Consider the following 26,372-nt stretch of genomic DNA (forward strand, 5'->3'; position numbering starts at 1 on the left):
AAACCGAAAAAAAAGGCGAACCATAACAATGTCGGTCAAGGCTCAAAATGCACTTTTCGCGTAAATTGCCAATACATTTTTGCGTTGCACAACTTTTCTTAAAATACCCATTAATTAAGAAAGTTACATAACTGGTGTTTATTTGAATTCTATTTGCTATGAATCAACTCTAGAAAGAAAATATTTGCAAAGTTAACTAGTAACGTCACCGCAGGGTTTCTCATCTCCTCTGGCACAGTTTTGGCTCTCCTTGACATTGAAAGAATCGCGCAACAGGTATTAGGTCGCAAGGCCACTAAACGAACACAATGTTCTCGGTGTTGTCCTCCAGGTGTTTGAGTGGCCGTCATCGCCGTCGAAAGCACCCGGTGCAATTCGAGCCCCGAGCCTTGTTTGGCTACATCAGATAGAAAGTAGATCAACTCGAACGTGGACATGAATCCTCTGTTGATATTAAGAAACGTTCGTTTGGGCTGACAGAGTGCCGTGTGCACCACTTGCTAAATTCGTGCCACATTTTCAGTAGAGGAGTTCGCGAAACCGCAAGCAGAGCGATGGAGGAAGCGGGATTTTCGACGATTTCAACTGGTTTTGTTAACATTATGTAACACGAAAATCGAAAAATTTTTGAAAACTGATTACGGTATTCACCCTCACGCACCCTTTTTTACATTCAACTTTTTGAATCACTTGAATCACGAAGATGATTCATTGCAAGATAAACATTGTTGCGAAATAAAACAGTTTTATAGTCTAGCTGTTATAACAATAAATAAGTTGTGTCAATTGTTGTGCAACTGATCTAAAAAAACAGCGCAAAGTCGTAAAGGTTATGCGGTGAAAAAAGATTAATTATTATCAATAATCAAATAGGTCAATATTTAAAGCTTGGCATTCTCTTGACTCTTTCGGGTGAAAAAATATGAAAATAGACGTTTAATTTTGGATTGTCGTCCGAATAGAATTAGGGGCGCTCATGAATAATACCTCAGCATTATTATGAATTACGCAAATTGAGGCACCGTGTTGAGCTCCTTGTGAAATTTTTCTTGATTTCGTGGTAAATTTCGTCTCTGTACACAGAAAGATTTTTTTTAAATATTGGATCATGCAAAATATATTTTTGGAAATATTGTAAAAATGGTGGATGCGCCAAGTAGGCCAAAGTCTCAAACTGCAATTGAAATAATGTGAATGTTTCAACATTCTATCAATTGATAGAAATATCCATGAATTGGAAGATGTTGGAGCCACGACTGAAACTTCCAGATAGTGAAATTATTGCTGCGGATTTCATCTGTCTCAACATAGAAAGATAAAATTTTTAAGTTAGTTAATTAAAATCCGACTTTTTATTAATTTAAAAAAAATGGTGGATGCGCCAGATCTGAAAATTTTCAGTATTTGCTAAACCAAAAGTTTTCTGAGGCAAGTGGATTTCATCTATTAAATCCTAACAACAGAAAAATGTTTTTTGAAAACATTCATGGAATTTTCAATACTGCAAAAATGGCGGATGCATGAAAAAAATGCTCAAGGTTCATTTCGTGAGATAATTACTATTTCTCCTGTTTTCACCCAAAATTGAGAAATTTGGAAAATATCCACTGGATGTACATGAAAAACGAAAATGTTCTTCATCATCTTTCGAATTATAGATTTGCTCTCAGGAATTTAGTTCCACTTCAACAATGTTTGTGTTCTTAATTTAAGTTTTGAGTCCTCTTTTCTTTGTGGCGCCCACGCCCCTTTGCTCATCAACATTTTGTTTTTCCACTTGAATTATAAGTAGCATTTTCAGCTTCTATTTCCCGTTCTAAGTAAACAATATTTGTCTTCCCCCTCTCAAAAGTGGGCGTTTGATTCTCAAATTATGTATTATTGAGAGCGCCCACTTTCTTAATAGAAAAATCATCAAATATCCTATACCTCGTAGGCGCCCATTAAAATCCCACCCACTCAAAAATCATCGAACACATTTTTTGTCATGTAATAAATTTTCTTATTTAAAATGCCGGCGTTATAAATCGATCATGTTGTTAATTATAATGAAACGTTGTTTTGCTCGTGTTTTTTTTGGCGAAATTTTCACTTGGCACGTCGTCGCACCAATGTTTTCCTTCCAAAAGCAGTTTTGGACACTTTAAAGCGTTAGACAATGAGTTTTTTATTTATAAAATTCCGTCACTGATTTGTGATGCCGCATTGTCACAGTAAATCGAGCGAGAATATCAAGGAGAACTATTTTTCACACTACAGTCACACGTGTGTTGTTTTTCTTTTTCAACATTCGATTTAGAGGACTACGTGTCCGTAAATTCATGAAATAACCTTAAGCCTTTTTGCAATTAATGATTAGGTAACAGATTATTTAGGGTTAGGAGCCCAGCTCAAAATATTGGCAAGGATAATATTCATCAGTTGATTCTATCGTCCAACATACGTGAAGTCGTTCTCTAATTTTCATCGATATTCACTTAAAAACGTTCGAATTTCGCGCGGGATTTTACAACTACGCTATTAATAACCATGCGTGAAAGTGTGTGATTGCGATGGGTTTACTCCTCTCGGTTTTGGTTGCTTGTGTGGGTGTTGTGGAACTTTTGGCTTTTTACTCCAATGTGAGGCGCAACTTGGTCACCGTCTCCTCGCAAACGAGTTTTGCGCAGATTTCTGATAGGTACCTCGATGGACTCGAACAACACAGAAGGAATCTACAGAGTATCATATACAACGAGCTGAACTATGACTGTGAGGAGGCTCACGAGATCGCAGCAGAAACTGTAGAAACTGCTAAAGTAAAAGAACGATCTCCATCTCTTGTTAAAGTAACCGACACAGAAGTAGAGAGACAAGTACCGAAAACCAATGATGGTTCCATCACTAAAGTAGAAATAAAAGAGCTGCCATCAGAGGTACCACCTCAAGAGATTAATGGTGTTAAGATTAACGGTGACTGTGAGAGTAAAGAAAAAGTAGTACCGAATGGTAATGTTAAAACAGTCTCTGTGACGAACCAAGATTCTTCTAGATCCCCGTCTCCCATCCCAAAGCGCCTCGTTGAAGAACCTTCTTTCCGGCGCTCCCCGTCTCCCTACCCTAACCCAGTCCTCTCAGTCCCCAGAAACAGCATCTGTAACGACCTCCTTGAAAAGACCGTTCCCGAAGTGGACGAAGAGTCCATCTCAAGATCGCCAACTCCCGAGAAACTCCAACTCCTTCTAGAATCTAAACATAGTACGACGGAATATTGGACTAACAAGGTCCTCGTGGTACCACCAACAAAACCAAGTTTTTATAATTCAGACCCAACAGCCGCTTTCTTAGAGTTTTCGTTAGAATCAAAAGAGAACGACAACGAACCCGAAAAATTCGACGAGCAGTTTCTGGACTCTCTCGATGGTGTTAAAAAGAAAAAGTTATCGCGAAGTAACTCCACGAGGAGATCTCGAAAGAAAAGAACGAACGAATCTGAGGGCAAAGGTTAGATTCTTTCAATCATTCGAATCAATGTCTTCCTCATTCTTTTCTAGATGACAGCTTGTCATCATCTTCTATGCAGAATAACGACGCTCAAACTGCTAAAACACTAACCGAAGCTGCTAACGTTCTTAAAACAGTTAACCAAGGAGCAGATGGCCCTTCATCCTCAACTGGTACCAGTAAAGAGACGGCAGAACCTTTCTGGGTAAATCGCTGAGAACTGGCTTAAATTTCATGCTTATAATCTTCATTGTATTATAAACAATTTAACAGTTTTTTCGTTTTATTTTTTCACCAGTGACACACTTAATTTGTGCCAAGTTGCAAATGACTTAATCCTGCATCATTTTTGATAAACGCTTTACAGACAAGCTTATCATTGCATAACGTTTTGATTTATTGCTCCTTTTAAAAGTAAAAATATCTATTGTGTAAAGCAGATTTGCATGTGTGGATCTGTCAGGCGGAACGAAAGAAGTGATTGTTTTTAACATATGTTACATGTTCTAAATACACTGAACAAACTGAAGATTATAAATAGCCTTAAGGTCTTGTCACTTGTTACAAGGTTTAGTGCTTTCGATTTTTTATTACGTTGGTAACATTGTACGTTTTATTATGTTCGTAATTAATAGAGATTTCCAGACACAATTAGGTTAGAAGCCTCGTTAAAAACGGGGTTTTCTTCATTCAATCGGAAATGTTGCGATTTTAAGATCAACAGGTTTAAAAGTTCAGGGGATTCCAGCCGTGTTTCGCTTATTAGATTTTTTTTATGAAAGCAAAAATGTTCTACAGGAGCCCGATTTTCTAGATTTATCTTAATTGCCTTAATTGTTATTGTTATTTTCTTGACTTAAATTAAAACAAAAGATTTTAATTTTCTTCAAAATTGCGTAGAAGATTTGGGCAAACTATATGCAAAATCTCATTGCTTAATTTAAAAAATTGTAGAAATGGTCCCGAATATCGGTCAATATCTCATTTATTTATGAAGCAAATTTAAGGTAATGGTGCTCATTTAACGCAGAATTTTACGCACAATGCAAAACCGTTAGTCGATTTTTAGTTCTGAAATATTTAACGCTCGATATCTCCGAAAGATGCGGTTTGCGCCATTGATTTTCACGCGCTTTTTCTGATAAGAATCCGGTGTTACATATCACGGATTTAAAGTTCAATTTGATTTTACAAAACAATGTGGTCTACCCACCACCCTGTATATATCTACAGTTTACTTTATTTACTTGTTATGACATAACGGCTAGAAACACTAATCTCTGGACTATTTTTACAATGCTTTCTAAGCGCGTGATTTACGAGCACCGTTTTTTTAATTCTTTTCTTTTCTAATGTACTTATTAAATTTTATTTTCGTGAATTTTCGGCTGCTCAGGCAAGCATGACATTGTTCAAGTTATTTTGAATCAAACTTGAATTTTTTAGAATAACTTGCATCGACTCCAAAACTTGAATCATGCAAATGATTAATGACTTACATTATTTTAAACGATGATCAAAGTAAAAGGTAATCAATACATAATTGGGATTAATTAGTAAACACGTGAAGAATTTTAATGTGGTTAAATATCACATTACTCAATGTACTCGGAAATATTTTAAGTGCACTTAATTCGGCAGTTAGCGAAACTTCATTGGTATTTAAATTTAAGTAGTCCCTTGTTTGTTTGCAACACTGATTTATTCCAGCCATTGATTTATGAAATGGATAGAAATAAAATAGAAACTATTTTAATGTCGGCCGACGCTCTTTTACGTCATTCTTCGTGTTTGCGCGCCTTCACCACGAAACAAAATGAGCGAGGATTCGCGAAAAGAAGCAATTATAAATTGCGTCAAGTATTTGATGTATTTTCGTCTGGTGTAGATACACAGCATCGACCCACCTCAAATCAAGAGAAGCATATTGCACCCGGCACTACGTCCCATATCATTTTCTAAAAATATAAAGGGAATAGCTTCACCGATTTACCCATCTAACAGAATTCAGTCGCAGTTCACTGTTAGAACAGAGTGTGTGTATTATCCTTCAAAATGGGAGACGTTGAGGTCCATTCCAATTTTACCATCACCGAAAAGAAGACCAAAAAGGTCAAGAAAACCACGAAAAGGAGGGAAAGTAACGACCAAGGAAGCGAAGTTACCATCACTGAAATCGACCGCACCAATGGGACACAGGGGTATGTGTTGGCATTTGGGACAAGAAAGTGACCAGTGGAAGTGTATAGAGACGATCAAGTTCAAGACTAACTATTTATAGGAGTTATTCAAATGAGCCGAAGCAACTTTTCTTTACAGATAATTGAGGCGTCGCCCTCATGTTGATTGTATCTCTATACACTTTCTCTTAAAAGGATCTCCGACCATGCCATCACATACCCCTGAATTAACAAAAGGTACTTAATTTTGAAAACGCGCCCAATTATGTGCTAACACGAAGAACTCGGTTCTCATCAATTTTAATTGTGTGACAACAGATACTTAAATTTAACTGCGGCGTACCGGGGATTTAGCAATAAACCTTAATTAAGGGTCTAAGATTCTTGTCTGTGGATGCTAAATCAGTTTTTATGCAGCAGACGAATGCAACATCTGTTACGACTTGGATTTTTGCCAATGTAGCGTTTTTGCACCCAATAACTGCCACATAAAGGTTTTATGCAGTCAACAGATTTCTCCCTTTTTTAAACAATTTGGTTTAGACACAACTTGCGGGTTTATTTGTGAAAGTGTAGTTTTCATTAACCGGGCACCAAATATTTCTCTAAGGAGTTTTGAGAAAATTTTCTGGCTAACTACGTCGGATTACTTTTGACTACGTAACATTTGAAATTCAGATTTCATAATTTTTCAAATGAAATCACGAAGTTTGAATATTCCAAATAGACCAAGTTGACACACTGTCTAGTGCTGTTTGGCAGCTGAAATTGAAGTCATTTAATGGATCATTTATCAAATCAATTTGACAGCTTCATTGGTCATGAGTATGAGTCATAATATTTGACCAAAATTGACTGATTTTACATTTTTTACAACCAAATTCGGACTGAAAATGAATTTTTCCACTGTTACATAAATACAAATTATTCACCTCCAACACGGATTCCGACTTTTCAAAATATCACAATAAGTGTGACTCACCCAAACCCCGATATGGTAAATTAAGCCAACTGTAGGTAAACCTTGAAATGATTTTCCCGGAATTTTACTAAAATTGTAAAAAATGTTTCTCTCCACCCCGCTGCTTTTCTTAATTCCAACGCCAACAATGTCTGCTTCCATATTCGGTCTCTAATTATTCCTCAGCCCATTTTCGTGTGGGTTTACTACACTTGCTTTCTTTTTCAGCTCATTTTTAGTGGCGAGTACACAAAGGCCATGAACAAGGACTGGCATGGACAGCATTTCTGTTGTTGGCAATGCGATGAAAGCTTGACTGGTCAACGATACGTCCTCCGCGATGACCATCCTTATTGCGTTTCGTGCTACGAATCTGTCTTCGCAAATGCTTGCGAGAAGTGCAGCAGGACCATCGGAATAGACTCAAAAGTAAACTGAGTTGGATAATTTTTCCTGTTTTTACATGATTTTTCTAGGACCTTTCCTATAAAGACAAGCATTGGCATGAAGCCTGTTTCTTGTGCACAACTTGCAATGAATCCCTCGTCGATAGACAATTTGGTTCTAAGGGCGACAGAATCTACTGTGGCCGTTGTTATGATGAACAATTTGCCTCCAGATGTGATGGTTGCCATGAAATCTTCAGAGCCGGTATGTCATCTTCCATTAATTAATCGGAACCTCGCGAACGCCAACGTTTGAGCACCTACTCTCATTTTCAATACCTCGAAAGACTGGTACTTTCGGATTTTTTCGTGGCCATGGTCATAAAAATTGTACGAAGAATGCGGATTATCGAGGATTTTGAGGAAATCGAAGAGAGAGGAATTCATGACACTACGACATTAAATCGGAGTTTTATTTATTTATTTGCATGCTTACGCGGATGTGTACTGGAATTTGCATATCGCAAAACGGAAATTACTTTTATACAAGGCGTGGTTAGAACGTCAGTCTTTTAAGAAAAAAATTAATTATAAAGAATGCAAATTCGGTGTACGTACGATTTTAACGGTTTTATCATTGGGACCGTCGTGGGCGGTTTTGTCTCATAAATTTTTCAATTATTTTAGTCACATCGTATCCCACTCAAATCGGTAAGATAACCGTTAAATTTGATCATTCCGAATTGCGCTAAAGTAGTCTTTTCCCTTCTGGCAGTGAAAAAAAAAAGTGATGCAGCTAAACCTTTGGGAGTTGTTTAAACTAAATTTGAATTAAATGTCAAAAACCAACGATATAATTTCTCCTAATTTTTATAATTTGGACCAAAAAAATTCCTTTCATTAGTGGAAAGACTTTTTCTCGGTGAAAAATAGAAAGGAAATTTCACGATTAGTAAATAGAAGTTTCCATATTTCCACTTTAAGTGTACACGAAGTTTTAACATCAAATCCATTTAATCACAAATTTGGATAACGCGAATAAAAAATTAGAAACCTGTCACCCTTCAAATTTCGTAGTAATTTATTTAATTTCACTACAGCACTTAGAATTCCACTTACCCAATTTTCACCATTTCATGCTTTTTATTGAGTGTCCTAATCTCGTTTTTCGCATCATCCATTAGTTTATTGGCGTGTCGTCATTTTATTGCACCGAAATGCGAGAAACGAATTATGCTAATGAAGATAATACAGCTAATTGCGAACAACGAACATAAATTTACATCATATCTATTTTGGCGAGGTGTTTCGAACCTTTCACTATTCTGAAGGTGTTGCCAGTTGTGTATTAACAAAAATAAAGTTGGATATTATTTGGCGTGCAGCTATAAACTTGATTTCTCGATTTATTTGTATGGCACGTGTTACGTTTATTTGAACGTACATGCGATAAAATGTATGAAAAAACAATGTAATAAAATGCGTGCTCTTTCATACTTTCACGTAAAATTCAATAATTCAAAGATTAACTTAATGGCAAACGTCTAATTTATGCTAATTAGTGGGATATAAACACATTTGCGATTTTATATCAAACACTCGTAATCGAGTGTTTTATTTATAATCATGACTAACGCGAATTATTTTAAAAGCTGTTGCGAAAACGAAACAAACGTTGAATATTTATGAAGCATGGTGTGACTTTGGATATTCGTTTTGCTGTGATTTAGGCTTTTTCATACTGTGGGAGCTAAAAACTAGAAACAACAACGATGATGAATCAAATGTGTGCCACGACTTGTTACCCTAAATGGTGAAGTGTCACCCAGTATACACGTAATACGAGCCATCAACACCATTTTAGTAAATAATTCACCTGGTTTTACCTTTTCTTTTTTATCAATTAAATTGTTACATAGAAATGTCATAATTACACAACTCGCTGGACTCGAGCCAAACATATGGCGATTTTATAATTGTGTAAGCGGTATTTAATTATTTGAGTCATAAGCAGCTTTTGACACTAAAGAATCAAAGAGAAACTGTTTGGAGCAACAAATTGATCTAAAATATTCACGCATTTCAGATTACTAATGTCAGTACTCACACATTTGCAGTCATTTTGCAGGCAGTTTCATTAATCAGGATTTGTTAGCAATGAGTTATGGGACAACAGAAAAACATTAAATCACGATTAGTTGCTAATTAGGCTTTTCTGGGAAGACAATGCTAGGTGTGGAACAGGTGTTAAAACTGCGTCTTGCGGTAAAAGTGATTAGTGAGCTGTAAAATCGGTTTATTGCCTACTAATGGAATAATATCGATAATAAATGTTATAGTCATGAGTCAGAGAAAGAAGTTCTTCATATTTCAAAATGTGAAGGCAAGCAGATGTGGAAGAGGGTGAAAAATCACGGAACGTGTAAAAAATAAAAAAAACGATTAGAAGTAATTTATACTCGCGTAACGTTGTAAAAAATGCGATGCAAAATTATTCTAAACTGTTATCAATATCAATATTCATATTATTGTGTGTATTTATAGAGATGATTGCACCGCAATATATTTCCTACGTTCCAAAACCTCCGTCCTTATCCGTGCTTTTTATTACCAGTTAACCTCAAAGTTCGCTATTTTTATACAATCAATACATCTCACCGATAATTGCAATAATGTTTACGAAATTGTAAAAAGAAACCCTCCTTTATTAACACCTCAATTAATTAAATTAAAAAAAAAGTAAACTAACGTCGTATTTGCCGCTATTAAACACGTCTCCGATAACAAACGTTCGCCAAACAAACAATTTTTAATTAGTCCAATTAGTTTAACCCGACACGCGCCTTCATTTTGACAGTGCTAACAACACTTTCCTCTCCACTTCTGTAGCAGGTTGATTAATTTTTCCAATTTCTCCTGCAAGATGCGTGTAGGTAGGCAGCAGACTCGTGTTAACCTTGCTGAGCATAAATGTTGGTCGACGATTTCGTGAGACTGGTACGAATCTCCAGTTCTTTCAAAGACTTTGTGTCGCGATGACTCAAATGCTGAGTTTGGATTAAGTACGGTAAACTCGCGACATGTGGTTTTTCGATTTGTGGTTTTAAGAAAATTTTTCGAAAAATGGCAGGGACTTTAAGTGATCAGTTTAAAACGCGGTTGAATTTACAAACTAAGACTGTTGGAGAAGACAGAATCCGGAAAGCGAAAGAGAAAAACGAAGATGTTGCGATTTTATCGATGGAGTTGCCGGGCGAGAAAAAGGCGTTCAAGTGTTGCCTGGATCAGGAGTGTTTCATGGGGGATCCCGCGAGTTTACCCCTAGGTGCGTGGGAATTAATAGCTTTTTTATCAACATTCACAAGTTGGCGGTACTGTTACCCTTGACAGGGTTATTACAAACATATTTCAAAATCCGGAGCCTCTTCTCTTCGTTTTTTAAACCGTCCTATTTAACTACGTAATTTTTATAAATTGCACACTTTTTTCACATTATAATAATTAACTTGGCGAGTTAAGCTGTGTCAAAATTCAATTATCCTGTCAAGGTACTCACGTTTCCCCAAGTAAAAGATCGTGATATTCGCGATGGTTTTTTACAAAGAATCAATCATCGCCGCAAAAAATCAAGATATTACGACTGCGGTTTTGTTGTAATAAAGATACATTACGTTGGATTTAAAAAAAGAATAAAAAGATGGTACAGTGACGTTTGGATGTTGAAGGCCAGGTCAGCGACTTGGTAACAAAACCGAATTTGAGCTAAATCATGGTATTCTACAATTGTCGGGTACTGAAAAATAGTGGAAATAAGTCAAAGTTTTAATAAACTAACGATAAAAGAATTTCCAGTCACGCTAGGTCGAGGTTTTCGCAATAGAATCTGTAGACACCAAGGTACAGGGTGCCACAAGAAACCAAGTATTCAACTAATGTTCAGTAATTTATTCCACTACTCATGAATGAACATCAAAACAATAACTTAATTGTAGTCATAAACTATCACTTATTGACAATGACTCACTCATTTTCAGCTTATTAATTCCACGACAGCTAAAAATCGCAACTTTTATTTAAGTAGTTCCTTGACACGACTTTGCATATACAAAAACAGTTTCAATTATATCCAGCCTAGAAACAATGAATTACGACTAAAAACTGCCTTGCACGCGATCTTTTCATACTCAATCCGAATTAAGTATGACATCATTGTATCGAATGTAGGTGATACACATATCTGGCTAAAATGAATATGGAAATGGATGTAAAAAACTGTTGAATTTTCAAAGTGTCTGCTGACACTGACCTCTTTGAGTGAACCCACGATTACTCGAATTTGGAATAATTACTAATTGGGGATAAAGAGTCTAACGCCTACCATGCTAGCTTAATCATATAATAAAAAGTGACCATGATGGGACTACCATGCCGACAGGCGTATTATAACGTGTTGGTGCTGGGATTTTTTGTGCACTACTGTAATGTCTAATTATATAATAATTGGAAGTTAAATTGTCGAAAGGATAACAAGACCTTAAACTAAACTAAAATTCCCATTACATCCCCGAAACCGATAAAAGCTGAATGTGCCGATTACAGATATGCTTCTAAGCAAAACTTTTTATAAAAACTACTCTCCAGAAGTTCGCCACCAGCTGTTGCCATAATTTATTTTTTACAGTATTCCAGCTCTCTGTAAATCTAAAATTAAAGTATTTTTGCAGCGGTTACAATTTCTATAAATACGTTTGTGAAAACTATATTTTGGGTGCGGATGTTTACATATTGTGTAAATAATATGTAATTATCTTGGGAAACAAATGAGTTTTAAAAGCTTGAGAACACCTGTTCACACTGTAATCATAAGTGATAAGACTGGCAAAAGTCATCTTTCACTGTCAAGTTATAATTACGGTTTAATGAATTTTAGTTGCTTCTAATTGCTGCAACTGTGATAAATAAGACTGTTAAATTAATCACTGTCCAGAGTGTTAAATACCATATGGCCGAGGAAAACGATGTCCACGAGACCTGTTTTGTTGTTTTTACTCCATCGCAGTATAAAATTTCCACCTTGAATCGAGTTACAGAAATCGATCTAATATCTAAAAAATGTAGATGTGTGTATAAATACTTGTTTTCCACGACTGAAATTTAATTGCGACTTTTTATTTGCAGGAACAAAGAAGATGGAATACAAAACGAGGCAATGGCACGAAAAATGTTTCTGCTGTTGTGTCTGTAAAGTGCCCATTGGTACTCAGAGTTTCATTCCCCGTGAACAAGAAATTTATTGTGCCAAGTGTTATGAAGAAAAATTCGCGACTCGTTGTATCAAATGTAATAAGGTAAGATACAAGTTCGTTTTTAGAACGAAAACGCTTTTAGGTCACAGACTACATTTTTAATTCCACAGCCTGTTTATTAAGCAGTGATAAACTGTTCCACTTCTGTTCTGATCTGTTTAAAATCGTTGGATTCGCTTCGTTTTTTATGTTTCCTAGATCTTACTTTTCGTCCAGTTGTGTGTTTGTCTCTAAATTATGTTTTTCGTTTTGGGTCCTTCATTGCTTTTTTACTTCTTCCGGATCATTAACAATAAATTTAGATTTTAGAGGTCTTGACACCATTTACTTTTCTACTTTTCTAATTTTATATCTCACGGTTTAATTTTTCAGAGCTAACGAGAACTTAAAAGTTCAAAATTCGTTCAAATTTAGAGGTTAATATCAGGTTTCCAAAAATAACCAGACAGTGTGACCAACATAGTTGTATAAAATTACCAATTTTTAACATCATGAACCACTTTACAAAAAGGTCGATTGTTAGCTCTTATCACCCTCCTAGTAATGTTAAACTCCCGTTTTAAACCGGTTTGCTCTATTTACATGCTGTAAGTCCCGAATTTTTGGACAATTTAGAGGAAAAATGACCTACCTTGAAGCTTCCGTTTAAGCTCCCAAAAGTGTTCACAGCAGAAGAATTTTAATCCAATAGGAAAAAACCACATCCAGGAACACCTTCATAGAATTTTCTATAATTTTTACGAATGTTACAACTGGTTACAACACACAAAACGGCAATGATCAAAAGCGCGCCCGGTTACTTGGTGGAAAACTGAAAACGAAATAAAATATAACTAGGGGCGGGAATTTTAAAATGTCTAGATTTTTACTTTTTGAATTTATTACAATTTTTTTTCTAGGTGATTACCAGTGGTGGAGTGACGTACAAGAACGAGCCTTGGCACAGAGAATGCTTCACTTGCACCCATTGCTCGAAGAGCCTTGCCGGCGAGCGTTTTACCAGCCGCGATGAGAAGCCCTATTGCGCCGAATGCTTCGGAGAATTGTTTGCCAAACGTTGCTTTGCCTGTAACAAACCAATTACTGGAATTGGTGGAACGAAATTCATTTCTTTCGAAGACCGACATTGGCATAATGATTGCTTCTTCTGTGCCTCTTGCCGCACCAGCTTAGTAGGACGTGGTTTCATCACCGATCAAGATGATATCATCTGTCCCGAATGCGCCAAACAGAAATTGATGTAGATATTGTAATATTATTACAATTTATTTTTTAATTCAGTGACCATAATGACAAAAAAGGTAGCTCAGTAAGAGATGGAAAACAGTTTGTTCATTGTGACTGGAGTACACGCACACACTACACTTTATACACAAAATACACAATCAAAAAAATAAACTAAAAAACGCAAAAAAAAACACAAGCCTTACATCAATTTTTTAATAATTGAGTTATTTAAATTTTGATGTAGAGAATTTTTCCTTCATTTTGTTAGGGGGATTATTTTTTAATGCTTTTTAGACTTAGAATAAATGTATTTATTTTTTGAAAATTTACTTTTGATTTGCCATATAGCAGGAAATTGTGCAATGTGAAAGATTGTCAGCAATATCGAACGTAGAATATTCTAAATTTGAAAATTATACAATACTGTAAAAGTTGCCTTAAACTTTAATATCAAAATTAGTACACTGATTATATTTGTTATCTATGACGGTTGTTATTGCTTCTTAATGTTAAGATGACATTTTTTTATTGTATATTATTACTATTGTAGATAATATGTACACAGCTTTATAGCATTTATGAAATGAGCAACTTTGGTGCTATTGAGTAGATAGATTAATTTTTTCTTTATTTTTATTTTATTTACTGTCATCAGTAATTTTTATCTGAATGCTTCATTAACAGAAATGTTATTATTAATGTCCATATTATATACCTGTTTAGAATATAACTCCAATGTAAAATATACGTACATGGTAAATTTTGGATTGTTAAAATTGTTATGCTTTTTAAAATAAGTACAGGGCTTTGCTTAGACATATTATTGTTATATTTAATTCCACAATAAAACTTTAAAAACCGCTGAGACTATTATTTATTCAGAATAAACTGGAAAAAAAAATGGAATCAGAGAATTCATCCTGATTAAGAATTAATCCAAAGAATAACGTGCACTTAAGTAAAAACTAAACGGGAGGGTAAAAATTAAGAAATAAGAGGAATCAAAAGTTAAATGAGCCTTTCATAATAAAGCTTGTGTAATTTATATAAAGGTAATTGTTTTCCGAGTCCGAGTTTGCTACAAAACCCGACGCTTTTGAAGCCTGTCAAATTTGAATTTCCCGCGCGCCATCTTGCAACCTTTGCCTCCGCAGAGTTAATTTTGACGCCACAAAGTTGGCAGTGAAATCTGTGGAAAGGTGGAGAAACTTTCATTTCAAGGAAATTAAGTGACTTCTTCGTTTTATTCACAAAAATGTCGACAAATTCGATAGAAAGCGAGGTAATTTGCATATTCCCATATTATCCTGAGCCTTCTCTCACTTTTTATTCTATAAATGACATTTTTATACAGAAATGTGGCAAGTCCCGGCAAATTCTGCCATATTGTAATTTCACATGACTTTGGTGGTTTTTGTCTAACGCCCATCTTACCCACAGAATGAGAAAAATGACCTAAAGACTGAAAACGATGTGGACATCGCCATGGACTTTTCCATTAAACATCCGCTCCAGAATTGTTGGACTCTTTGGTATTATGAGAATGACAGGAGTCAAACGTGGGAGAAGAATCAGAAAGAAATCGCATCCTTCCAAACCGTGGAGGACTTCTGGAGGTTAATAACGTGTTTGTTCTACATGTCCACATTTACCAACTATATTTTTAGTTTATATAACCATATAAAACCTGCGAGTGAGCTGAGACAAGGCAATGATTACTCGTTGTTTAAACGGGGCATCCGACCAATGTGGGAAGACGATGCGAACAAGCGTGGGGGCCGCTGGCTTATTAACTTAGAGAAAAAACAAAGAAATAACGAGCTGGATCGGTATTGGCTAGACATAGTGAGTTGTCGTAATTTTGAAGGGTTTTATCTTAATTAGGTGATTCTAGATACTTTGCTTAATTGGTGAGGCCTTTGAACATTCTGACGAGATCTGTGGGGCTGTAGTCAACATCAGAGGAAAAGGCGACAAAATAGGTAAAAGTTTGAAGTCGTGTAAACAAGTCTTTTATGATTTTTCTCAGGGGTATGGACCTCCGACGCGAACAAAGCGACGGCTGTACTAGAAATCGGGAAGAAACTAAAGGAGCGGCTGCATATACCTCAACGGACTGTTCTAGGCTACCAGATTCATAAAGATACTCAAGACAAGTCCGGTTCTGTTACAAAGAATTCTTACACAGTTTAGCAATGAACACTAGGAGATAGATAACAGTTAAATCGTTGCGTTTGAGAATTTGTTACATTTAATTCACTGGTTTTGAATATATTTATTTTTTCTTTAGATGCTTTTATAATGTGCTTTATTCGTCTTAAAATGCAAGGCTAACTTGCACGTTAACCTCAAGGGTAGATAAAGTGGTCCTGTACCATCAAGAGCAGACTTTATATCTGATTGCCCTTTTTGACCACTTTCTTTTATACTTTTGCAACCGTAAAATGGTACTACAACAATAAAGTTAACTTTATTTTACAGTTGTTTTTATTAAAGTTTTTATAAATGTAAGTTAAACTGTATTTATTTTTTATGTGCTCCCAAGGTCACAATCGGGCCAAGTTTTGGGACCACACAAATTTTAACCAAACTTATGAATTGGGTTGTACCACTTGGGGATATTTTTCAATTTATAAGTGGCATACATTGTTTTGTCAAAATTTGACAGCTAAACGCAACAGTTGAGTGTGACAATGAAAATTATTTTAAATTAAATAAGGGAAATTGGGGTAAATTTTGTTTATGAAAATTGACATGAAGTCATATTTTTAATGTTAACTAAATAATAAATTGTTAACAATTTTCATATAATTATTGGTTACAGCGTAATAAAAAATATTTAGTTAACAGTTAACTAAGCAAGAAAAAATTGTTTTTTTTTCTTTTTTGATATTTTTCTTCATCTAAAAGATCTTTTGAATAGAAATAAATAAGTGATAATCTTGAGCTTTTATAAGTATACATATGTATATCAAAAACAGAGTCCTAGAGAATATCAACTTTTTACACCGACGACAAAAATCGTGAGCTTTCTACGTTCTTGCAAGCATTAATTACAATATAAAACATAAAACATCAACAAAACTTTGATAAAGCAAAGGCTCTGATCAAACAACAAAACTTAACAAAATAAACTTGGATCTTCGTATCTCATCTAACGTCTAAAGTAATTGTGACCTTTAGCATTAAATTAGAATTCTATATTACCTACATTTGACATTTTACAATTTTGCCCAAGGTGGCGCCTCCACACTAACAAATGACAATCAAGCCACAAATAAAGCTCTGCAGCACAGGAAACAAGGTCGCTGCGAAAACACAATGTTAGGTACGCCCATTTACTGTTAAACAAAAAACATGGCAAAACCATATTTTCTTTATTTTCAGACCAAATCTTATCAGAGTGGAGAGCCTATCAGGCCAGTAAGCGTTTTAATACAGCCATGGAAGGTGAACATTTTCAGGGAGAATATTACATCAATGATGAAACAAAACTTGACGTTTTCTTTCAGTTTACAAATACCTCAATTAACTTAATTTGTGTAGATAATAAACAAATGACGTTGCCGGTTACTTTAGACAGAATTCTAGGTTATGTAACTAACGATAACATGATTACCATCAATTGCAATGACATACCACCACTCCGTTTAAAATTTAGTGGAGAGAATTTCAGATGTGTTCATAGAGCCCTGCATGCATTTATTAAGTAAGTATCTATTTGTACAAAAGTTCCTTTTTTCTTAAAATTTTTTGCTTTACGATTCTGAGTACAATGTTTTGTTTCAGTGAAAGACATGCAGCAGACGACCTTTCTCCCCCAAGCTCCCGGTCCAGCAGCGAGCATAGCAACTGAGAAGGGAGCCATTCAAATGGATGCTAACATCATGGATAAGAGTGTTTGTAACTTTTATTAACTTATCTACATTTATTGAGCATAAAAAAAGAAGTCACATTGTGGTTTGTACATATTAAATATATTATAAAACTTTGCAGGTCATGATTTGCACATTTAATAACCTATTATATTATATCACACTCATCTCACTCTTTTTTCATTGCACGTTTACGAAAATGTATCAAAAATACGTTGTACTCTTTGACTGAGATCTCTGCGTCTTGCTTCATCTAAAGCAGCCACTAATTCAGACTGCCAAAATTTTGGATCACTTCTTTCTTCATGATATAAAAGAATATCATAAATTCTATCTTCAAATTTTATTTTAGATAGTTGATCAATACTGCCTTCAGGTACATGAAGAGCCCTAGCAAAATCATTCCATTTCTGTCCAATTTCTTCAATAATAACCTGATAAGCCCTTTCTTTGGTATCACTAGGTGCTCTAGGCAGAACTACAACAACACTCATCAAAATTACCCTTGAAACATTAAAACCACAAACCTCTTCCTCTTTGTAAATTGGGAAGTCCTTGATAACCGTTCACATGAACGTTGTTCAAATTCTGAACATGATGGTCATTTTCATGAAAATCTTGAAAGTTCGCTTGAATAAAATCTTCTAACACATCTATTTTGTCTGGGTTTATGTAATCTCGTTTTTGAAAAATTGTTATTAGTCCTGGCAGCGTATCAATCGCGTTGGAACGTCTCTTTGAATTAATCACATGCTGATAACGAGTTTTCAGAAGATTCAGTTTATCATCGCTGCACGGTAACCTACAAAGACGGTCACACATTGTTTGGTAATACATGATAATTGAAGTAATTGCACGCAGATTCTAAATTAAAAGCAATGTTCACTTATTTTGGGAATTGTGACATTTCTGTCAAAAACAACAGGTTTCTTGTCAACTTGTCATTTCGAGTGACGTTTAATGTGATTGGTCGCTCGGAGAGGGCGGGAAATGGGTCAAATTTAAACTGCAGATTAATTATTACAGGAATAAGTACAGAATAAACCTATTAATGACAAATTAAAAAACTCTTTGATTTACTTGCCTAATTCATAATGGAAATACAAAACACATCCAGAGACCACTTTTTGTAATTATGTCTTTCTCTCCTTGTAATTTGAAATTGTACCATGAGCAGTGAACGAGTATTTGCATCGGCCAAAGAGACATTTTGTAATATAACTTTGAACTTTGAACGACTTCTTTATTTTCTTCTTCCACTGTTCATTAGCCAGTTCTACGAAGACGAAGAGTCTTTTTTTCTATAAAATCTAGAATGAGCCGCCAATGATGTTGATGGAAGTCACATTTACAAAGAAAAATTAGTTTTTCTATTGCTTAATCACCTTATGTGTAAAGTGAAATTTTTTAAAGCATGTGTTAAATTCACTCAAACAATTTTCAGTTACTGGCGGGTAAAAAGAATAAATTACCAATAAACTTTCAGAAGATAACACCAATTCGGTCACACCACGTTTTTATATCACCGAGAACACAAAAAAGCCCCAAAATGTAGACCGAGAACACTCCGTCAATTGATTTTTCTCAGAGATAATGCCTTGGGATAATGCATACTAGTCATGTAGATATTTAGGGGAACACCCTGATGACAATTTCCTACAGGTCGCTAAATCTCACCCACAAAAGTTACTATGTATTATACTCGCTAGTTTGACCTTTGCAATCTTTGTTTATTTTCATATTTTTTTAATAGCAACATCAATGATAATGCTATATCATCAGATTAGTTACAAATTTCACTCTTCATCAGCTGATGCCAAGAATGAGGAAATGGAATTGACATCATCAGCAGAAAAAATGACTTTTGATCTGAGAGAATATTTTAGTGATTATTATGATTTAATAATAGTGAGAACGATTTGATTATTGATAGTGAGAATTGGATCATTGGACCCAAATTGTGGCGTGGTGTAACAAGGTGCAGTTCCAGCAAGATAAAAAAAATGTAAATGGAAATAAATAATTTTTATTAAAAATGGAAGCAATTGTTATAAAATGGAAGAAATATTTGGTAAAATAGTTGGCTAGAAAGAAGATGAAGTTTAAAAATTATCCATTCTGTGTAAAGTCCAATACCATATACATCGCACCAACATCACATAATAATGTGGGTCTTGTTGTGACTGTTTATTATTATTTTATTTATAGAATTGTTAACTTTTTAACAACAATTTACTGGTTTTTACTCGTACAGAGAGTTGCATATCCTTGGATAATGGAAAAATCAACAACTTTGAGGGCAAACATAATGTATACATATGTTATTAATGCCAATAAACTTTTAATGTATTGATTGAATGAATTATTAATTTTTTTGATAATTAAAATGATTAACATAAAAGTCCTAATTAAGCACCGATGTAGGTGAATCTACAATCAGAATGTGCGAACATGACTGCACTCTTTTTTAATGTTATTGTATCTTCGCCTATAAATTATAAAATTTTTACATTGTCATCCATTATGAATTACACCATAAACCTTGGCAATGAACTTTTCGGTTGATTAACTGCTTTAGATTTTAAAAATTAGTTGATAAATACACTTACTGTATAAAATAATTAAAAATTTCAGACGTTTAAACTTATTGCTTTTGTTTGCTTAAATCGACACCATGGAATATTTTGATAACACCAACTTCTATATGTCGGAAATTATTGATTGTTATGATTATGATCGTTCGTGGAAATTGAACATTCGATACGAGAAATAACATAATTGATCTTGATTAATTTTAAAACATACGATTACGTGACAACTAATCTTATTAAACAATCATGACGTTTGTCTACTAGATTGCATTGTTTTTAATGTTAATTGGAGCATTTGTTTTCACGTGATATATAATTTGGTCCAATGCGAAACGGCATGCATGGCTTTAAAGAGGCTACAAAAAGGTGGAGCCGGTCCTGCCTAAAAAGACATGAAAAAATAAGAACCAATAAAGAAACGCTTAATTATTCAGGAACTGTGGTGTTTTTATTTGAAACAACAATAACAAACTTATTTTTAATGGGAATCATTCCAACGGATCTGTATGGTAATTTTTTGTTTACAGGTTGGTCATGCTGGGTCGAACGAAACCGCACTGTATTTTTTGAATGAAGATTATAAAAACGCCTAGAATTTGTTTTATTTAGTTTATTTTGAAGGCGTTTTATAAGTTTGTGTTTATTTCGAGCGTTTTAGGGAAGTTTCGTGAGGGAAAAACTGTTTAATGTTGTTAATGATGATGGATCCACCTTGTTCTAAAAGCCGAAATGTCATACGTCAAGTACATCATTTTTTGTGATCACATTTTTGTTGTTAATTTTTATCGGCTTGCGCGTATTTATTTATTGAGCAGATCAGTGCGGTGGATTTTATTATCGATAGGCGACAGATTAAATTTAGAGTTTTTGATAATATTCGTAAGCTAATCTGGTGTTATTTGTATGGAGGTGGTGTGACAACTGCACTTCAAGTTTGAACTTGGCAAAAAGTCCGCGAAAGCCGCAAGCCTCGTGAACTGGTTACTGGAGTTGGATCTTTACCGCACGATTTGGGTGAAGAAAGACAGACATAATCGTTGGCCCAGCAGTTGGAGAAAGTAGGAAGATTTTGGAGGCGCAGGCGCGGATTATGGCGGTGTGGTGAGTTAGGGCGTGCGGTGGTCCGGTCATCCGATATATCCGACAAAATTCTTGTCTCGTTTGCAGAATTGAAAGTGCAGCAGTGAGTCGAAGTAGAGCGTGTGTTTGGAAGCAGTGTCACGATGAAGGAATACAACCAAGTTACACTTCCCAATTACTCGTATGTTTTTAATTTCGAGTCCGGCTTCATTCACCAGGAAACCCGCACGTGGATGAAGGATAATTGGACGTTGGGATTTTATTACGTTGGCATTTACATGGTGCTCATCTTCGGCGGACAGCACCTCATGCAGAACCGGCCTCGGTTTGAACTCAGGGGCGTACTCACGCTATGGAACACCCTATTGGCCACGTTTAGCATCATAGGCGCGTGCAGGACCGTACCTGAGTTTTTACACACCCTAACCCATCACGGCCTGTACCACTCGGTGTGTGTGCCCAGTTTCATAGAACAGGATAAAGTCTCCGGGTTCTGGACGTGGATGTTCGTTTTAAGTAAGCTTCCAGAATTGGGTGATACCATCTTCATAGTTTTAAGAAAACAGCCGCTGATCTTCCTGCATTGGTACCACCACATAACCGTCCTCCTCTACTCTTGGTTTAGTTACACCGAGTACACAGCAAGTGCCCGATGGTTCATTGTGATGAACTATTGTGTCCATTCTGTGATGTACACTTATTATGCTTTGAAAGCGATGGGGTATAGCCCACCCCGTCAAATCGCGATGGTGATCACTTCCTTACAACTTCTTCAGATGGTCGTTGGATGCGCTGTAAATATATGGGCCCATCAGCTGCTACAAAATCAAGCTGAATGCCACATAACCCCGTTTAACATAAAATTGTCAATTGCTATGTATCTTAGTTACTTTGTTTTATTCGCGAGGTTCTTTTACAAGGCCTACATGTCCGGAAATAGACGCAGTAAGAGAACGAGTGCCCCTGTTACTGCAGACTATCCATTAATGAAATCAAAAGTTCACTAGTTCCAGGCTCATTCCATTTTGGTTTTTTTATTTGTGGTTGTGATATGTTCTTTAATAAAACGAGCTCCTTATGATTGTTCCAACTGTATGTTTGCAAATTCTATGACAAACGTTAAAAATTGTACCTATATTTTTTATAAAGTATTTGAGAAATACGCATTTCATAGGGCATTTCTTTTCACAGATATCACAAAACTCTACCGTACTTATTTTTAGTGGTAAGAAATTTATTCATTCTGTGATAGCATAATACTTAACTATGCTTATCTCATTTCGTGGAAAAATGAAAATTCAACACAAGATTAGGTAGACATTACTTGTTTTGTGATATCTAGAAAATTGTTGGAGAGGGAACGTAAAAACTAGTCATTAGTTTGTCATGTTATCATGTATATTGATTTTATGTCTGTCGTGATGGCTATTTTATTTATTTGTATTTTTAGGATTTATAATGAACAATATAAAGTGATGCTGTTAAAATTATCCTGCAACAGTCGTTTCAATAAAATATTTTTTACGGATTCTTATCTCTTATTGTCCAGAAAGTTGTGCTCAAAGTCGGCCGTGGAAATTAATTTGGATGACTCGCCCGCCTTCAATTCCATGCATAACTCGAATGTTTAAGAATGTGTAGCTATTTCTTATCAACTTTTCGCTAGTTGTTTTGCTTAGAAATCGCTGTTTTCCTGTTGTCAATTGCAAATGGCGGGAACATTTTTTTATTGTTTGTAACAAGGTAAATTACTTACCTTGGCAGTCAAAATTAAACTTGATGACTATTTAGCTTATCATAAATTGACCTGTTTGCGATTATATAACGTTATAGCTAAAAGGAAATTATCAAAGACCTTGAACCATATCAATATTTTGCTTATGTAATTAATAATTGAAATTGGCAATGTTTAGTTCCTTAATTATTTATGTTTCGATGCCTCGACACACTTTAGAATTATATTTGTATTGACGGACGATTCTTAGTGCATCAAAAAAACCGAAAAAATTACATTAATTATGTCCCTCTGTGACACTTCTAACGGTCTGTCAGGTAAAGTTCCACATTGTCTTATAAGAAAGTTTGCGAGAGAAAGTTATAGATACCAAAATGATATGGTATGATTTTTTCGAACCAATAGGAATTAAGTCTTCAAAATAAACGGCTCGTCTTCCTGCTCAGGGTTCTTTTTAATGCCTAGTTCGTTCCAACTGGTCCCATTTAAAATTACAAATTACAAGGTGTCTTTAAAAAAATTAGAGGTCGCCTCTATTCTAATAAAAGCAATAAATATTTTAGTATAAAAATAAAAGTAGTAACTACGTTGATAATTATTATCACGTAATGTATGAAGATATCGGCAAAATATTCCATACAATTCACACGATTTCCTGAATTGAATGAATCATGTGATCGATAAATGATCGGTTTATCAGCACCGGCTTGTGTTTTTTAGCGCCCCAACGCGACGGATCAAGTTAGTTCGCTGGTTAGATCAACTGGCAATGATTGAAAAACACCTTTTTTTTAATTGACGATTGTAAACTTCAGACGTCACGAAAATCCCACAATAATTAGGTACCCAGAGTCGCATACAATGAATCCACCGAATCTACCGAATTAATAAACATCCGCCACGCTTGGAAAGTTTTATTAAAATTTAGTTATGTTTCATTAAAATTCCATTAGTCTCCAACAAGAATCCAAATTTGATACAAGGGATTTGATAAGTTTAAAGTTTCTTAACTTCGGGCTAACTTCTGGGAGCTAATATGACGTGTGTGTTTGCTTTTATTTTTATAGGCGACTACATCATCAAAATGATCAAGAAATGTTTGCATCATTTTATTGTCTGACACCTACTTCCTAACTACGTCATTTTCCATTGATCATTTATTTGGTCAAAAATGGGATTTTATTCAATTTGCGCGACATTTTTGGGGGGAAAACTAAAAAACAACAAACTTACCATGAAATCTGTCAATTTGCTTGATACTTAATGTGATTTATAAGTAAAACCCAAGAAAACAAACAGCTACCAGCAGACTGCTTCCAAGGCTTGCTTGACCCATTTGCATTGTGCAAATGTCAAATCAACAATTGTTTAAATTAGGGCGCAAATTAATTTAAAATTATAATTATCTGCAAAAGGATTCCACTGTTTACAACAATGTTTCCGTTCAAAACTTTTTTTAATTTCCAGGCATTTAAAATTCGTCGGTGTATTTTTTTTAACTGTGATGCCAAATAAAGCGAGAATAAAAAAACTGGAGTGTAAACAGAAATTAAATGTTGAAATTGTGGACACGTATTGATTTTACTATTATCGTGTGACATTTTATTGTCTGTGAAAGAATCAATAGAAGTGAAAAAGAAAAAATATTTAGCCCACGATATCATGTTTTCAATTTAAATTTTTTTTGTCTGTTTTTACTGTTATTGGCCTCAATAAACGACAATTGAGACAATTATGAATATTTTTTTAATTATGAAAATAGGATAATTTCACGTTGTTACTCCATTAAACTCTGGACTAAAACGGTTGCAAAAACAGACTTAATTTCGTTTTCAATGGAAAAAAAAATATTATCTTTGTAATTAAAAATAATTGATTACAAATTTAGCGGAGATTATTAGCAATTGTGTGTCAAATGATAACGAGTTAACGATTATTTATTGCGGGTCTAATTTAAGCGTGAAGCTTAGTGTTAATTGTAGTAGGCCTGGTTTCACCTTAAACTTATTAAAAAGCCGAAGAGCAGATACAATGCTACCAACATATTTCAAATTCCACTGTCTCCTTTGACACACACTATTAACTTACAAGGAAGTGAACTGACCTGCGTCATATACATACAATAACTGTAATCCTGATTTTGATAAATATTAATTTTTTCATGAATTTCTGCTCGTATAAATGATCATTTTTTGATAGTTGGACGTTTTTAGGAAAGATAATACCACTACTTTGTGTTGTTTAGAAGTCGAGTTGTTATTACAAAGAAAATTTATTGGATCAATTCTTGGTGTTGTTGACAAATTATCAATATTACAATTTATTCCCCAAACACCAAATTTGACAAAAAATGCTGACGCGCGTTTCGATAGCAATGTTATCATCATCAGAGCGATGATTAAAACTGAAACGCGCGTCAGCATTTTTTGTCAAATTTGGTGTTTGGGGAATAAATTGTAATTTTGATAATTTGAGTTGTTATTAATTTAAAAGTAAAAACTAAAAATTTAATGTATTTTGTTTTGTAAGGGTGAAGGACAATAATTGTGTTGTAAATAATAATACAAAACGAAACAAGATAATGTAGTGATTAAAAAAATAAACTTTTACCAAGTACAATATAAACATTTTAATTTAAAACCGGTCACATTTTGCTAAACTCAATATAACACAAGCGTAAGATGTTAAATAGCAATGATTTTTTTGCAAATTTATTCCAACTTATTCAACAGTTTTACTTATTTTCGCATAAAGATAATTGTGGGTGGTGGATGCGCCGGGTAAACTGATTAATTTTACCAGCGAGAAATTAAAGTTTTGTTACTTCACGCTTAATTTAACGCGACGATTTAATTAATAATTGTGTAGCATAAACCCCGGCGTAATTGCGCTAATTGCACGCCAGTTACTAATTACTGATTGTCATTTAAAAGTGCTCGAGATTTATAATAACTCGTGTTGTAATGTTGTCTTTTCAAAATTTTTTTCAAGTCGTCTTCCGGAAACACCTTGACCTCACATTGACGTAATAACGTTTGAAATTATGTAATTTCACGTCTATTGACCATAGAAACTTATCAAACATTCTTCTCTTTTGTTAAAATACAATAAATATTTATGGAGAGCCAACATCAGGCTCAAATAGAATAAACCCGAGACTATTGTTGTCAGATTTCGGAGTAATTACACTACCAAAAAACCGGCAAATCTTAGATACATGAGTTACAAAACGGTCGGTCTTATGTTATATAACTTTATTTGGTAACGTAAAACGTAGAAAGTTAGCCGCAGCGTAGAAATATGTGTGTAAAAAGAGCAAAAACCGCCGATAATTATTAAATTAGGTCTTCATTTCATAACGCGGTGATGTAACGGTCATCCTTTAAAATGTTAACAATTTTCGGGTTCTTGTCCGATCTCTGGAAGAACCAGTTTTTCAGGTGCGATCACTCATAACAAATTAACGTATCTTTTTCCATTGATCAGTTCACGTGTTGTCTCACGACGTTTTTTCCAAAGTAATTTGGGGTTTATACCATAAAATTTTC

The 26,372-nt window shown here is 34.7% G+C and overlaps 5 protein-coding genes across 10 annotated transcripts in view; 4 read left to right on the forward strand and 1 right to left on the reverse strand.

Moving 5' to 3' along the window:
- Positions 1-14,403, forward strand: part of Lmpt (four and a half LIM domains protein limpet) — a 33,383-nt gene extending 18,980 nt beyond the window's left edge. For 3 of the 6 annotated variants that reach the window (XM_088037938.1, XM_088037937.1, XM_088037939.1), the window contains 4 exons: positions 6,853-7,053; positions 7,101-7,275; positions 12,189-12,358; positions 13,216-14,403. In XM_088037938.1, coding sequence (XP_087894064.1) covers positions 6,853-7,053; positions 7,101-7,275; positions 12,189-12,358; positions 13,216-13,560 — 891 coding nt within the window. In that variant the 3' untranslated portion in view covers positions 13,561-14,403. Of the gene's footprint in view, positions 1-2,407; positions 3,484-5,471; positions 5,685-6,852; positions 7,054-7,100; positions 7,276-10,026; positions 10,336-12,188; positions 12,359-13,215 lie in introns of those variants that run through there. The other 3 variants (XM_088037940.1, XM_088037942.1, XM_088037941.1) reach the window with 3 other exon arrangements.
- A 276-nt stretch (positions 14,404-14,679) lies between these two features.
- LOC148175325 (eukaryotic translation initiation factor 4E-1A-like) lies at positions 14,680-16,021 on the forward strand. Its single transcript, XM_088035843.1, has 5 exons — positions 14,680-14,825; positions 14,984-15,159; positions 15,211-15,388; positions 15,438-15,525; positions 15,573-16,021. Exons 1-5 carry the CDS (start codon positions 14,799-14,801, stop codon positions 15,734-15,736), a joined length of 633 nt encoding a protein of 210 aa, XP_087891969.1. The 5' UTR covers positions 14,680-14,798; the 3' UTR covers positions 15,737-16,021.
- A 486-nt stretch (positions 16,022-16,507) lies between these two features.
- Positions 16,508-17,535, forward strand: LOC148175326 (uncharacterized). Its single transcript, XM_088036979.1, has 5 exons — positions 16,508-16,566; positions 16,639-16,688; positions 16,782-16,871; positions 16,931-17,252; positions 17,333-17,535. The coding sequence occupies exons 1-5, from the start codon at positions 16,508-16,510 to the stop codon at positions 17,397-17,399; spliced, it is 588 nt and encodes a 195-aa protein (XP_087893105.1). The 3' UTR covers positions 17,400-17,535.
- Positions 17,499-18,795, reverse strand: Fadd (fas-associated death domain protein). The gene is made up of 2 exons (XM_088037240.1): positions 17,946-18,795; positions 17,499-17,896 (listed from the first exon to the last, which is right to left on the reverse strand). Exons 1-2 carry the CDS (start codon positions 18,253-18,255, stop codon positions 17,610-17,612), a joined length of 597 nt encoding a protein of 198 aa, XP_087893366.1. The 5' UTR covers positions 18,256-18,795; the 3' UTR covers positions 17,499-17,609.
- A 2,157-nt stretch (positions 18,796-20,952) lies between these two features.
- Positions 20,953-22,179, forward strand: Baldspot (elongation of very long chain fatty acids protein baldspot). Its single transcript, XM_088037180.1, has 2 exons — positions 20,953-21,110; positions 21,177-22,179. The coding sequence occupies exon 2, from the start codon at positions 21,233-21,235 to the stop codon at positions 22,094-22,096; it is 864 nt and encodes a 287-aa protein (XP_087893306.1). The 5' UTR covers positions 20,953-21,110; positions 21,177-21,232; the 3' UTR covers positions 22,097-22,179.
- The last annotated feature ends 4,193 nt before the right edge of the window (positions 22,180-26,372 follow it).

The sequence above is a fragment of the Gnatocerus cornutus genome, chromosome 5, assembly GCF_029298725.1.
Source record: "Gnatocerus cornutus isolate USDA-ARS CGAHR chromosome 5, icGnaCorn1.1, whole genome shotgun sequence".
Lineage (NCBI taxonomy): Eukaryota > Metazoa > Arthropoda > Insecta > Coleoptera > Tenebrionidae > Gnatocerus > Gnatocerus cornutus.

Coding starts and splice junctions, on each gene's coding strand:
- Baldspot (XM_088037180.1), top strand. CDS start 21,233: ATGAAGGAATACAACCAAGTTACACTTCCCAATTACTCGTATGTTTTT.
- LOC148175325 (XM_088035843.1), top strand. CDS start 14,799: ATGTCGACAAATTCGATAGAAAGCGAG. Junction 14,826..14,983: donor CAAATTCGATAGAAAGCGAG/GTAATTTGCATA, acceptor TCTTACCCACAG/AATGAGAAAAATGACCTAAA. Junction 15,526..15,572: donor AGGAAAAGGCGACAAAATAG/GTAAAAGTTTGA, acceptor GATTTTTCTCAG/GGGTATGGACCTCCGACGCG.
- LOC148175326 (XM_088036979.1), top strand. CDS start 16,508: ATGTATATCAAAAACAGAGTCCTAGAGAATATCAACTTTTTACACCGA. Junction 16,567..16,638: donor TTACACCGACGACAAAAATC/GTGAGCTTTCTA, acceptor ACTTTGATAAAG/CAAAGGCTCTGATCAAACAA. Junction 17,253..17,332: donor GCCCTGCATGCATTTATTAA/GTAAGTATCTAT, acceptor GTTTTGTTTCAG/TGAAAGACATGCAGCAGACG.
- Fadd (XM_088037240.1), bottom strand. CDS start 18,255: ATGTATTACCAAACAATGTGTGACCGTCTTTGTAGGTTACCGTGCAGC. Junction 17,897..17,945: donor CAATTTACAAAGAGGAAGAG/GTTTGTGGTTTT, acceptor GTGTTGTTGTAG/TTCTGCCTAGAGCACCTAGT.